At 39.8% G+C, this 13,152-nt stretch overlaps 1 protein-coding gene across 8 annotated transcripts in view; it reads left to right on the forward strand.

Moving 5' to 3' along the window:
* Positions 1–48: 48 nt before the first annotated feature.
* The window catches only part of AFG2A (AFG2 AAA ATPase homolog A), a 291,079-nt gene continuing 277,975 nt past the window's right edge, over positions 49–13,152 (forward strand). For 7 of the 8 annotated variants that reach the window (XM_079154019.1, XM_079154017.1, XM_079154018.1 and 4 more), the window contains exons 1-8: positions 49–345; positions 3,512–3,636; positions 4,803–4,960; positions 8,128–8,186; positions 8,906–9,550; positions 10,630–10,759; positions 11,519–11,575; positions 12,780–12,903. In XM_079154019.1, coding sequence (XP_079010145.1) covers positions 219–345; positions 3,512–3,636; positions 4,803–4,960; positions 8,128–8,186; positions 8,906–9,550; positions 10,630–10,759; positions 11,519–11,575; positions 12,780–12,903 — 1,425 coding nt within the window. In that variant the 5' untranslated portion in view covers positions 49–218. The remainder of the gene's footprint in view (positions 346–3,511; positions 3,637–4,802; positions 4,961–8,127; positions 8,187–8,905; positions 9,551–10,629; positions 10,760–11,518; positions 11,576–12,779; positions 12,904–13,152) is intronic. The other variant, XM_079154020.1, reaches the window with a different exon arrangement.

Below are 13,152 nucleotides of genomic sequence, written 5' to 3' on the forward strand. Positions count from 1 at the left end.
CCATTTTGCTTTGCAGCAGCCGGAACTTCGGCCGCCGCTTTGAAGACGTCCGGGGAGCACCCGGCTCCGCGCGCTCGCGCTCCACTCGGGGAATTACGGCGCGGGTCGGGCCCCGCCGACCTCTGACCCGGAAGTCCTCGCTCGGCCGCGCGCACGCCAGCCGGCTCCACCGCTCCACCGCCCCGCCGCTCCGCCTCCGCCTGGGCTGCGCTCTGGCCATGTCGTCCAAGAAGCACCGAAAGCGGCTAAACCAAAGCACAGAGAGCGGGTCGCCCGCGGCCCCCGCCGCCGCCTCCGGCTCGGCGGCGGCCGGGACTCTGGTGGTGACTAGCTTCCTAGAGAAGGGTGAGGGCGTCGCGGGGGCGGGGGTCGGGGTCGCCCCGAGCGCCGTGCTCGCCTCGCCGGGGCAGCTCCGAGTCGGGGCGCGGCTCGGCGTCCGGGGCGGCGCTCTAACGCCGGCCGCAGTCCTGTGAGATCCCGCGGCCTCGCAGCGTCCTCCGGGGCCCCGGCGCCGGGCTCGCGCCCAGGTGCGGCGCGGCGCGGCGCGGCGCGGGTGGCGGCGGCCGCGGTGCCGGCGAGGAGCCGGGGAGCGTGGGAGCCGGGGCCGGGGTCCTGGGCGGCTTCGACGCGGAGTGGGCGCGCAGGGCTGTAGGATGGGTGGACGCGGGGTTTTCGCGCAGACCCGCGGCCGGCTGGGGCCAGTCCCTGGGCCCGTCCCGCGTGGGATTGGGGCCCACCGCGCTCCGGCCCGCCGCCCTGCGCTTCCCGAGGCCCTTCCGCCGTCCTTCCTGCTGACACCTGGGCAGCGCCGCACCTTCCGACCGCCGCCCGCCGCCGCCCGCCTCTCCCGCGCTCCTTGGGCTCCTGCGCGCGGACCTCCACCTGCCTCTCCGAGGGAAGCCGCCCTGCCGGCGTCCCCGTGCCCACCAGCGATGGTTTCCATACCTTCTCTACTGACCTCAGCTTGGGCGTTGGTGCCCCGTTTCTTCCTTTGCAGCACTTCTCTTTCTCACGCCCGTTGCCCCTTTGTCCGTGCCCTTGGCAGGCTCATCCCTGACCCCAAGTGTGGAGGCCTCTCGGGTCTTCTCTCTCCGACCGGTCCATCCAGGGCCAAGAATTCCCCACCCGGGTCCTCTTCATTTCGGATGATTTTGTAACGCATTGTTGTTCCAGAGTCTTGATTCTGTTGTCTTTGGGATGGTGCTTCTCAAACTCTGCGGTGAAGGTTTTAAAATGTACAAAAAGTCACCCATTGACACTTTTGTAAAGCACAGTAAAAGTGGACAACTAGAAAAATAAGTTCAAAAAGTAAAGGAAAAGTTTTTTATTAGATTCGCCAGATGTAAAATTGTTGCGTCGGATTGCAATAAAAGCTTCTTAATGCTTATTCTCGTTTGTGTGTGTGTGTGTGTGTGTGTGTAACTCATAATTGAACTAGTAACAAGTATAGTTTGTAGACCGCATTTTGTGTAGCACTGTTCAGTGCTTTTTCTCTTGAGTTTCTCAAAGGTACCTCAGGACTGACTTCATGATCCCCTATTTCCTCCAACAGAGCAAACTCTAGCCCTGTTCATTTTTTACTATTACAAAATCCCTAAACCTTCGCATTATCCCTGGTGCCTGTTTCTCACATCTCCTGCATAGATGCCGTCACCTCCTAGTCCTGTTCTCACGTTTTCCTCTTCACTCCATTCCCACTGCTTTCACCTCAGTCTTGGGTACCATTTCTCGCCTGGACTGATGTCATAGCCTTTTGGCCAATCTCCCTGTTCTAATTTCACTCCCTTTCTTACTCCTTTTCCATTTTGTAGCTAGAATGATTTTTTAGAATTTTTAATTATTCTAGCTGTACATGGACACAATACCTTTATTTATTTTATTGTGGTGCTGAGGATCTAACCCAGTGCCTCACATGTACTAGGCAAGTGCTCTTCCACTGAATTTTACTCCCACCCTAGAATGATCTTGTAAAATGGAGATTCTGTTATGACCCTGCTTTTCATCCCTCGCCATGCTCCCATAGCCATCAGGGTGATGACAAGCATGGTGACATGCACTGCTGTGGATGGTTTGACCTTCCTCACGGGCCCCCTTGTCTCCACCACTCTGCCTGTACTCTGGAGGATGCCCCATACTCCTCTGTGCCCAGGACATCTATATGTGCTGTATTCTTTGCTGAGAATGATTTTTTTCTTCATTTAGTTATTTCCTACTTTTCCTTCAGATCTGAATTTAACATTATTTCTTTTGAGGTTAGATCTCACATTATAGACTCTGCTAGCACTCTTGTCATTCTTCCGTTGTATTAACCTTAGTTTGGAATATAGTTATTCATTGATTATGAGATAACTATCTCCTGCTAGATTATGAACTGAGGGAAGGATTTGTGAACAGCAGTGCCTATTATGGGAATAGGGATGTGACTGAGTGAGTGGTAGACCACTTGCCTAGCATGCCTATTATAGTGTCTGCCATATGTAGTAGGCAAGAGTACATATTTGCTGAATGAATGCAATGGTTGTTTGAAATTATCTTTAAAGTGAATCTAACAAGGTGCTTAATAAGTGTGAATGAGGAAAGTGGATGTTGAGATACATTTGAAGTAATGAGGACTAGGAAAGAGTGTTTTGTGGACAGCTTGAGATTTGGATGATGTAAGCAGGGAATTAAAACGGCAAGTTTTTGGAAAAAGAGGCCATGGATGGGAATTTGAACATGGACTACATGGATAGGGAGGTGTGGAGATGTTTAGGGAAGCCTGTGGTTTTTCCATCCTGGGGTATGTAGGTGGGAAATGGAAGCTTGACCTAATGCTTTAGAGCCAGGTAGATATACCCGTTCTCAGTTGAGGTCAAGGTTAATTCAGCTTAGAATCTGATCTACAGAAAGTAGACTCTGTTCTAAGTATGTTTAGTTTTGTTTTTGTTTAGTTTTTTGTGAGTCAGATAGCTTTATTTGATTGTTTTTGTTTTTGTGGTGCTGGGGATTGAATCCAGGACCTCAGTCATGGTAGGCAAGCTCTCTACTACTGGGCTATATCTCTAGCTCATCAAACAGCTTTATTTGAATGGTGGGGACCATTGAGCCTTCCTACTCACCCCCAAGGTCCTGGTGGTATTGAACTTGGGGTGACCAGATGCCAGATGAAAGGAAAGTGCATGCTCCCAAGACTGGTGATATGTGTTTAGTTTTTAATGAAATTAGCATTGCCTCAAAGAACTTTTGACTGGAGAGAATTTTGGATGCAGAATATTTATCATTTGAAAATAGAAACCAAAAAAATAAATCAGGAAAAAAAAATCCTCTTTTTAAAAATTAACACTTTTTAGTCAACACTCATACGTTGCTAGTAGACAGATACTCAGAAGGATTTGGTTTTAAATTGGTTATAAGGAGGGTTGGGGCAGTGTTTTCTCCAGGGTGAGTACAGGATTCTTGTGTACTGTAGAGGAAACCTTGCCTTCACTTTAGTTAAAAACTAGTACAAAATTAATTTTCTCTTTGTTCACAGTGGATAGCAAAGTCCCTAAAACATTCCAGAACTCCCTTGTTCATCTTGGACTCAGCACCATGAAGTCTGCAAACATATGTATAGGTCGACCAGTATTGCTTACCAGTTTGGATGGAAAGCAAGAGGTAAGTAAGAGTCCATTTTCTTAGTTTGAAATTATTTGAGATATTTCGATTTTGACTTCAATACAGGCAGGAGTTAATTAAAAGTACATTTAAAAAAATTCCCTTGTAGGGCTGGGGTTGTCGCTCAGTGGTAGAGGACTTGCTTAGCATGTGTGAGGCACTGGGTTCTATCCTCAGCACCACATAAAAATAAATTAAGTTCTAAAATAATTAAAAAAAAATTCACATGTATGTAAACTCCTCCTTTCTTTGATCTCTACAGCTATCCTGGGAATAGTAGCCCCTAAAATGTCATGTAGAGAGACCTTTTCCTCAGGGATGTAGTGACAGACCTTTTTTGGCTGTTTCTCCCGGCCTGTTATATTTCTCTGCAGAAATATTATTTTGGGATAAGAAGAGGGCCTGGGTTCTCCTTGCTGCCATTTACCATTCCTAAGACTCTAAGCCCAGAACCTTTCTTGGATTTTCAGTAGCTTGGTTTTATCTCTTGCTGCCAGCCCGTGCCTCTGTTGGGGCTTCTTTTCTTGCTTCTCTCATCTGTAGGGGATCTTCTGGAAATGTTTTAAAATCTCTTGTCTGATGGCATCCTTCTCATTCTTTTCATTGTTCTGGGCTTATGTTGTACTTTCAGGCCCTTTGCTATGTCTTGTGGAAGAGAGGACTATAAATATATGAGCTCCAGCCAGGAATTTTTGCTCCTCCTTTAAACATTTAAATTGATGAAATCCAGGTTTTGATAAAACTCTTGTCCCATGTCTTGGTACTTCCTTGATGTAGTTTAAGTTCAACTTGGATTATGTTAAGAAAATTCTCTTGCTTTTAATATTTTTCACATTTTCTTTTTATTACCTGTTCATGTCTTTCTCTTATTTTCTAAATTTACCTTTCGAATCTTCCACCATCTCACTGAGAGCTCGCTCCTGATCTTCACAAAAAGATGCAATATTATTTATCAAAATAACTTCGTTTTGGTGATCCTGTGTAGTATTCTATTATATTATTTGTAAATGCAGTTTATCCTATTGCAATTTGTACCGTATTGTAAAGACTTTGGTATAAGGACTGTGTTTGCAGATTCATGTCCTTAACTGTGCTTTGTGTTCTGCCTTATAAATTGATGGTATTCTATGAAAATTTATTTTCTTGCTTCCTCTCTTTCTGGGCAGGTCTATACAGCCTGGCCAGTGGCAGGATTTCCTGGAGGCAAGGTTGGCCTGAGTGAAGTGGCACAGAAGAATGTAGGTGTGAGGGCTGGCGATGCCATCCGTGTCCAGCCTCTTGTGGGCGCTGTACTGCAGGCTCAGGAGATGGACTTGGCACTAAGGTTTGATTCTTTTTTTTTTTTTTTTTTTTTCTCTTTTATTCTTTTTAACCCCGCTTTGGTGTGCATGGATCAGTGCTGCTTAGTAAAAATACAAGAGTCACAAACATAAGCCACATATATAATTTTGCGTTTTCTAGTAGCCACATTCAAAGAGTAAAGAGAAACAGATGAAATAAATCATAATGGCATATTTTATTGAACCATTATATATAGACTCTTATTTTAATGTATAATAGTTATAAATTAAAAAAAAACTACTAATAAGATATTCTGTCATTTTTTTCAAAACAAGTCTTCAAAATTCAGTGTGTTATAAACTTATAGCACTTCTCAATTTGGATTAGCCACGTTTTAAGTACTCAGTGGCCACATGTAGGGAGTGGCTGTTGACCTACTGTATGAGGCAGCACAAGTTAAATGAGTACTATGTAGTTTAGGGACTAGGGGCTCATGTTCCATTATTAGAGCACACCCTGACATTTTGGATCAAAAACATTATTGCTCAGTTTTTAGCAGTGCTTTTCATTTTGGCTTGGAGTATAGTCAGGGCTTTTAATGTTTCTTATACATTGTAAAGAAAGGAGTAACTGAGAAGAAAAAAATAAGTTTTAAGATTGCTCAAGTAAAGAACCTGATCACATATTTTAACTCATTGATTATTCAATTTTAGTAAACAGAGGGTTATTATTAGAGTTTTAAATAGTCATTCAACAAAGGCTAATTGTTTGATTCAGCCTAACAGTAAAGTATATCATCTATCCTTTTGAATATTCTGTATCTAATAGGATTTTGACTTAGTTTATACATACAAGTTTGATTAAAATTCATTTTTAAAAAGCTCCTTTTGACAGTTTTCACCTTAGTAATAGTTTTAAGAATGTGTTTATATGGCTCACAAAACATTTCTGAGTTTTAAATTTCTTTTTTTCGGACGGTGATACTGGGGAATTGAACCTAGGGGCACTTAACCACTGAACTTCACCCACACCCTGGTTTACTTTTTAAGACAGGGCGTTGGTAAGTTGCTTAGGGCCTTGCTAAGTACTGAGGCTGGTTTTGAACCTAGGATCTTCTTGCCTCAGCCTCCCAAGCTGCTGGGATTACAGGCTTCTATTAGATTCTGAGCTTGTGTTTTGGCACATTTTTTTCCTTTAAAAACAAAGCATTTTCAAAGCCTATGATAAGTTTAGTGAACATTAAAAAGCAGAAAGGAAAGACAGCATATGCTGACCACCAGCTTTATACCAGATGCTTTGTGTATATTGCAAACATATGTGCTTACATTGCCCTCACTTAACACCTTGCAAAGCATCCATATTTTTCCTGTTTTAATAGATGAGGAAATGGGCTCCATGAGGGGAATTAACTTGCCTAAATATTTCATGGGATAGTTGGTATTACGGCCTAAAGCAGATTAATCATCAAATCATGGCTTAAAATTGTGCTCTGTTCCGCAGTGATCAGGTAAACTGGAATTAGCCTTGATTGTGATGATCTCAGTCTAGTCTGACCTCTTGAGGGCAGCAGTGTTAGGTGAATAATGAGTGCCTATTATAGAAGACTGTATATTTTTCAAATGGAATCTTGGTTTTTAAAATTTTATTAAAAAAATTACATTTCAAATGAGGCTGCAGCGTATAGACAAGAAAGTTAGTTTCCAGTTAGGAATATCAGTAATTTGAATCTACTTATATTTTTAGTTGCAACTGAAAAATCATATTAATAATGTTGGAGCTCCTTCTGGTGGAAGTAATTTTATCTGCACTCATCCTTTTAGTAAAAGAAAAACTGGTTAAGTTTACTCTATTTTTTACATTGTAAATACATTCTAATCAGAGTTTCATAAATAAAATACTTGGTTCAGTACTTTATTTAAGCATTTAAGGAAATATATGTAATTTCCTTATTAGTTTACACATATTTGATTCATGAAAATTCCTCCCTATTCCCTTTTTTCCCTTTTTAATGTCATTATGTAGTCAGTTCTCTTTATTTTTATAGTAGTTATTGAAGTACCTTGCGCACTGTTGCTGGGGGTAAGTATGTATATGTATGTGCATATTTACGTAGATTGCTATCTTAAATCCTTAAAAAAACTCATTCTGGTAAGAGTCTGTTTTCCTTATGTTACAAAAGAGGAGGGGAGGATTGGAAATGTTAAGGGATTTGCCTGAGACTGCCCCACAACTGGTATACTGGGATTTAGACTCCTTATAGTGCTGTGTAGTTGAATCATTCCTTCTACCAGTCACCAACAGATCTGGTCAGCTGTTGGTTGGTCTCTTGTAGTGCTTACACATGGAGGAGGAAGAAAATGCTAATGTTTTGAAAACTGTCCAAGAGAAGCCTTCTTTGGAAGTGCAGCAATATTCAGGTGTGCCTACTTCCTGCATTTAAACACGCATTTAAACACCTGGACGATACCTTTGTCAATAGAAAGAAGAGGGTCTCATTTTTTTTCCTTAGTCATGTCCTTTATCCAGAATAGATTTTCATTGCAGTTATTACTTACTTTTCCCTTATTTTTCCCTCTTCGGGTAATGTACTGTAGGATTTAGTTTTCTTAAACAGGTAATTTATAAATTATACAATAGGGTTGAAGTTGGCTGTGAAGAAAAGCCTCTTTCCAAGGTAGGCAAGTTCAGGAAGGGAGTGGATAGTTTAGGCTGGTGTTTTTCACAAGTGTGGTGCTCGAGCGCATGCACACATGTACACACATACCGATGTTATTTTGGTGATTATTTTACACCCCCCCCAAGAAGTTGTGCACACGTGTGTATACACGTGTGTATGTAGATATGTATATATGTGCATATGATAAATTAACGTTTTACAAAGCATTTACCCTATGTGCAGTGTTTTGACATTTATTCTAATAAAGTGATTGATGGGACTGACTGAAATGAGCTTATGATGCTCTAATGGATCATATATTTTGAAGAACATTGATTTAGGTCATTAAGGCACCAAAATGCAAATATTTTCTGACTGTAGGAATTATCTGAAAATTTTAAGTTGTTCCAAAATTGTATAATTCATTCGTTTTCAGTTTGCAAATTTATTATTTTGATGAAGTTTGTATTACAATTGTGTAAATGTCATTTTATTCCACAGTTTAGCTTCTGGTATACCTAATACTGATTTTTGTCCCTCTCTCCTCTTTATAGTGACAAAGATAGGGAAATTAACGAAGAAGAACTGACTTCTTGTATTCTGAGAAAACTAGGTAAGACAAGTATTTTAAACTGTTTTAAGTTTTAAGTGCAGCACAGCAGCAAATGAGTGTTTTTTGAGGTCTTGCAGACATAGTTTTCTTCAAAATAGATTAGAAAATATTCCCTCAATGAAGTAACTTCCTTTTGAAGCAGAGATGTCTTACTTCCCAGTAAATGGATTGAAAATTGAGCAGTGGAGAAAATAAATGGTTGGTTTGTGGACAGAGTCAAGTGCAGAGCACTTTAACCATTGGACATGGACTTCTGGCTGTTTGTTGATAGGATCTTAGATCCATGGAGTGTGGAGAATTTGAGTCATCTTTTCTGTCTCCAGCTGGTTCTATGTCATAGGGGAATATTAGGTTCTCTGATTTTTTTTTCAGTGCTGGGAATTAAGCCCAGGGTCTCATATAGGATAGGCAATTGTTCAACCACTGAGCTTACCTCCCCAATCTTTTTTTTTTTTTTTTTTTTGGCAACAGGATCTCAGCCTAGTTGCCTAGGCTGTTCTCATTCTTGTGATCTTTCTGCCTCAGCCTTCACAGTAGCTGGCATTACAGGTGTGTACCACCACACCTGGCTGGTCTTCTCTTTTTCATGACAAAAGTGACTTTATTAATACTCCAGCTTTGATTTAGTCTTTTCATTCAGTTTTGTTAATAGCAGGTAAGTGAAAGCATTGAACCAGTGAAAAACTGTGTTAATGTGTATTTGATGAATTGTTTTCTAGATGGCAAGATTGTTTTACCGGGCAACTTTCTATATTGTACCTTCTATGGACGACTTTGCAAGTTACAAGTTTTGCAAGTGAAAGGAGCAGATGGCATGGTATTGGGAAGGCCTCCGAGTGACTCTGACACTGGTGCCCAGGGAATGGCCTCTGAACAATCAAGCATGGAAACCAGTAACCTGGATATGTCCTTCCAGCTAAGCCAATTACATCTGGAAGAGCCCCAGAGCCCAGCATCAAGAAGTACTCCTTGTAAACCCGTTGATGATGGATTTATGAATAAAGCCAATGACATTTCGTTGGATGTTACACAGAGCTTTGGGGATGGCAGTGGACTTGACCTAGAGGAAAGCACAGCTCCTAAATGTAGTTTTGAGTATTCCAGAGAAGGAAATAAGCAGGTTATCAATGAAGAGAGACTGTTAAAATCAGCCAGCATTGGAGGGAAATGCAATACTGATACTTTTTATTTTATTTCTTCTACAACAAGAATCAGTCTTAGAAAGATTTGTACAAATTCAAAAGAACAAGACAACCCATTCAAAGTAACCTATGACATGATAGGAGGTTTAAGCAGTCAGCTGAAAGCAATTAGAGAAATAATTGAATTGCCTCTTAAACAGCCTGAACTTTTCAAGAGTTATGGTATGATATCTTCAATTTATTGTACCTAGAAGTGTTAAATTCAAACTAAAAAGCAATTGACTAATTCCATTTATCTACTGAATGCTTGCTCTCTTTATGTGTCTTTAGTTCCTGAATGATAGTTATGATAAGAGGTGTTAACTGCCTTGGGAGATACTGTGCAATGAGCCATTCTGTATGCTTTGGTCTCTAGGTTCTGATGTGTGTTAGGGACAGTCTTGTGTTTTCTAATAGCATATATCCACAGTTGCTTGTATTGAATCTATAGTAAATATCATGCTAGATCAACTGTAAAGGTGAAAGAAATAAATTATACATTCGCATAGGTGGGATAAAATTTCTTTGTTAGAAAATGTAACTGTGTGCTGATTTTTTTGCATTAAGACAAGTAGTTAAGGGTTGAAACAAGTTAAGCTAGTGTCTTGACTCCTTGCAAACTCAGGTACCTCTTCCTGATTGCTCCCCAGATCCTTTGTATATATTTGGTGTGTGCTGTCTCTGTTTATTCCTTTTTATGAATTTTTATATATTTAAAATTAATCAGTGGACTCAGGTGTGGCAGTGCGTGCTGCTACATGGGAGGCTGAGGCAGGAGGATCACAAGTTTGAGAACTTTCTCAGCAATTTAGTGAGACTGTCTCAAAATAAAAAAATAGAAAAGACTGGGGATGTAGGTCAGTGATTAAGCACCCCTGTATTCAGTACAAAACAAAAACAAAAAACAAACACCCAACCCTTGGTTTTATATTTTCCTAGTAATGTTTAGCCTCTCCAAGATCATAATAGAAAGGAAATTGGTATTGATGGCTTGCCGCTCTGTGGGATAAGGTATGACAATGTGTGTCCAGTTTTTTATCAGTATACTTCCCTTGCTCTGTGGTCTATAGAGAAAAGAGATATCATTGCTGGTGATCAGTGTTTGGTATAGTTAATACATCTTTTTGAGGGATTGGGGGAGGCCTGACTTTAATTTTGTGATGCAAGATAAATTTACATTTGAAGCTTATGTTTGAAGAATATGACAGTCTTCATGAGAGTCTTAGTGATGCTGAATACAGTGTTCATTTTTTTTCTTGTAGGAATTCCAGCTCCTAGAGGAGTTTTACTTTATGGTCCTCCAGGTACTGGGAAGACAATGATTGCCAGGGCTGTTGCTAATGAAGTTGGAGCCTATGTTTCTGTAATTAATGGTCCTGAAATTATAAGCAAGTAGGTGCAAGGCTTGATAAAGTGAATTTAATGTTACTAAGTATACTTCTCCACTGTAGACTTTAAAAGCAGCAGCATGGGCTGGGCACAGTGGCACATACCTGTAATCTCAGTGGTTCTGGAGGCTGAGGCAGGAGGATCACAAGTTCAAAGGCAGTCTCAGAAACTTGGAGGGGCCCTAAGCAACTTTGCAAGTCCCTGTCAAAATAAGAAATAAAAAGGGATGGAGATGTGGCTTAGTGAAGTGCCTCTGGGTTCAAATCCTGGTACCAAAAAAAAAAAAAAAAAAAAAAAAAGTGGCAGCAGGTATTCTGTCTGTATATTATATACCTTGGAATATTTTAAACTTGCTTTATATATGTAAATGTACAAAAATAAATATATACATAGACATACGCACATATGCACGTGCACATGTATGTACTGGGAATTGAACCCAGGTTGCTTTACAACTGAGCTACACCCCAGTTCTTTTTTTTTATTTTGAGACAGGGTCTTGCTAAGTTATTGAGGGTCTTGCTAAGTTGCTGAGACTGACCTCAAAATTATCCTCCTGCCTCAGTCTCCTGAGTTGCTGGGATTCGAGATGTGTGCCACTACCACACCTGGCTTGCTTTTTAATACTAATGTGTAAAAATTAAATTTGGAAAATAATTTTTGAAAGTACTTACTCTAGAACTGTTTAAAAAGTCAAAACAGCTTTTATAGACCAAGATTTTAAAAAAAAAAAGGTCCTTAAATATTTGTTATTTGTTACAGATTCTATGGTGAGACTGAAGCAAAGTTACGTCAGATATTTGCTGAAGCCACTCTACGGTATTTATTTATTTTGGGGGAAAGCACAGTTTTTTTGTTTGCTTTTGTTCTGTTTAGAAATACATGACAGTAGTTTTGTTTAGATATACATAACATATTTTGGAATTAATAATCAAAGCTATATTAAAGTGAGACAGTAGCACTTCATATAAAGCATGAAGGATAATAAAAAAAATAGTGATAGTTCCAGGAATAGATTGTAGATTTAATAAAATTCTGTTTAATCTATTTCTATCTAATATTGTTTTGGAGGCTTGATAAATTGGTAATTAAACTATAGAAAGTAGAAGAATTAAAATAGCATTTTTTGATAAGTCACGTAAGTAAAAAATCTATGTGTTCCTTTAGAGTATGTAGGCATTTTTTTTTTATAGACCGTATTTTCAAAGTATGCTTAGAACTTAGTTCTGTTATAAATTGCTTGAGTAGGACAAACCGTGTGCTCTTTAAAAGATTATATTATTCCTGAGTTCAAACTGCATTGTTGGATTGGAGTGAGTGTTAGAATGTGGTCTGTAACTTGGTCTAATTTAATATTATTCTTAATATGGCTATATTTCTATCATTGTTTTGATAGTAAGCATCATATTACCGCCTTTTATAAATAACTATTTTAAAGTGCTTTCCCCAGTGTTAGAGATGAAATAAGGATTTTATCATCCTGCTACTGAAAATTTGAGAAGACGATTTACCTTATTTTTAGTATGTGTTTGTTGTTAGGTTGATGGTAATTGAGGTTTCCTTGTGTGAGAGAATTCATGTCTTTTTATGGCAGAATTGGTCATCTTGAAAGTACTATTTTCCATAGATCAAAAAGAAAAAAAAAAGAGGGCATTTTAGTTTATATCCTTTGGGCTTTAAACTACTCCAAGGGACAGCATCTCCACCTTCAGCTTCTCAATTGATCTTGTCATAACAATTTAGGAGGCATTGGTGGGAGAGTTCTGCCTGGGCATAGATACTCATCTCAGGAGCAGTAGGCTTTTCTCAGTACTCTGCCATAACCAGGACAGTACACTAGGATGTGAGTTGATGAGTTAAATAATTTGGGCTGAAGTTAATATAAGGTTTTTCATCTTAACAGTCTAATGCTTTTATCTATAATATTATTAAATTTAAGATTGACATGTTTCAGTTAAAAAATTGGAACTAAACTTTAGAATTAAAAGTGAATTAGAGATTTCGTGTCATGTGTTTGTTTTAGGCACCCATCAATTATTTTTATTGATGAACTAGATGCGCTTTGCCCTAAAAGAGAAGGATCTCAGAATGAGGTGGAAAAAAGAGTTGTGGCTTCACTCTTAACACTGATGGATGGCATTGGCTCCGTGAGTACAGTCCTTGTACTTGTACTGATTCTTTGGGGGAAGGTAGTGGTTTTTAATATATACATGGTAGCAAAAATGAATTTTCTTGGTCTTTGGGTATTCCAGGATAAGGAAAAGATATCTAGCATGGGTACTAGCTTCAGTAGATTACTTGGAAATTGCTAGGACAACATAATTTGACATGTTTTCTAGCATATAAAATAACATACTCTCATGGTTTTCTTTTGTGATAGGTGGTATTAACTTAAC

This window comes from Sciurus vulgaris, assembly GCF_902686455.1.
Source record: "Sciurus vulgaris genome assembly, chromosome: 9".
Taxonomy (NCBI): Eukaryota; Metazoa; Chordata; class Mammalia; order Rodentia; family Sciuridae; genus Sciurus; species Sciurus vulgaris.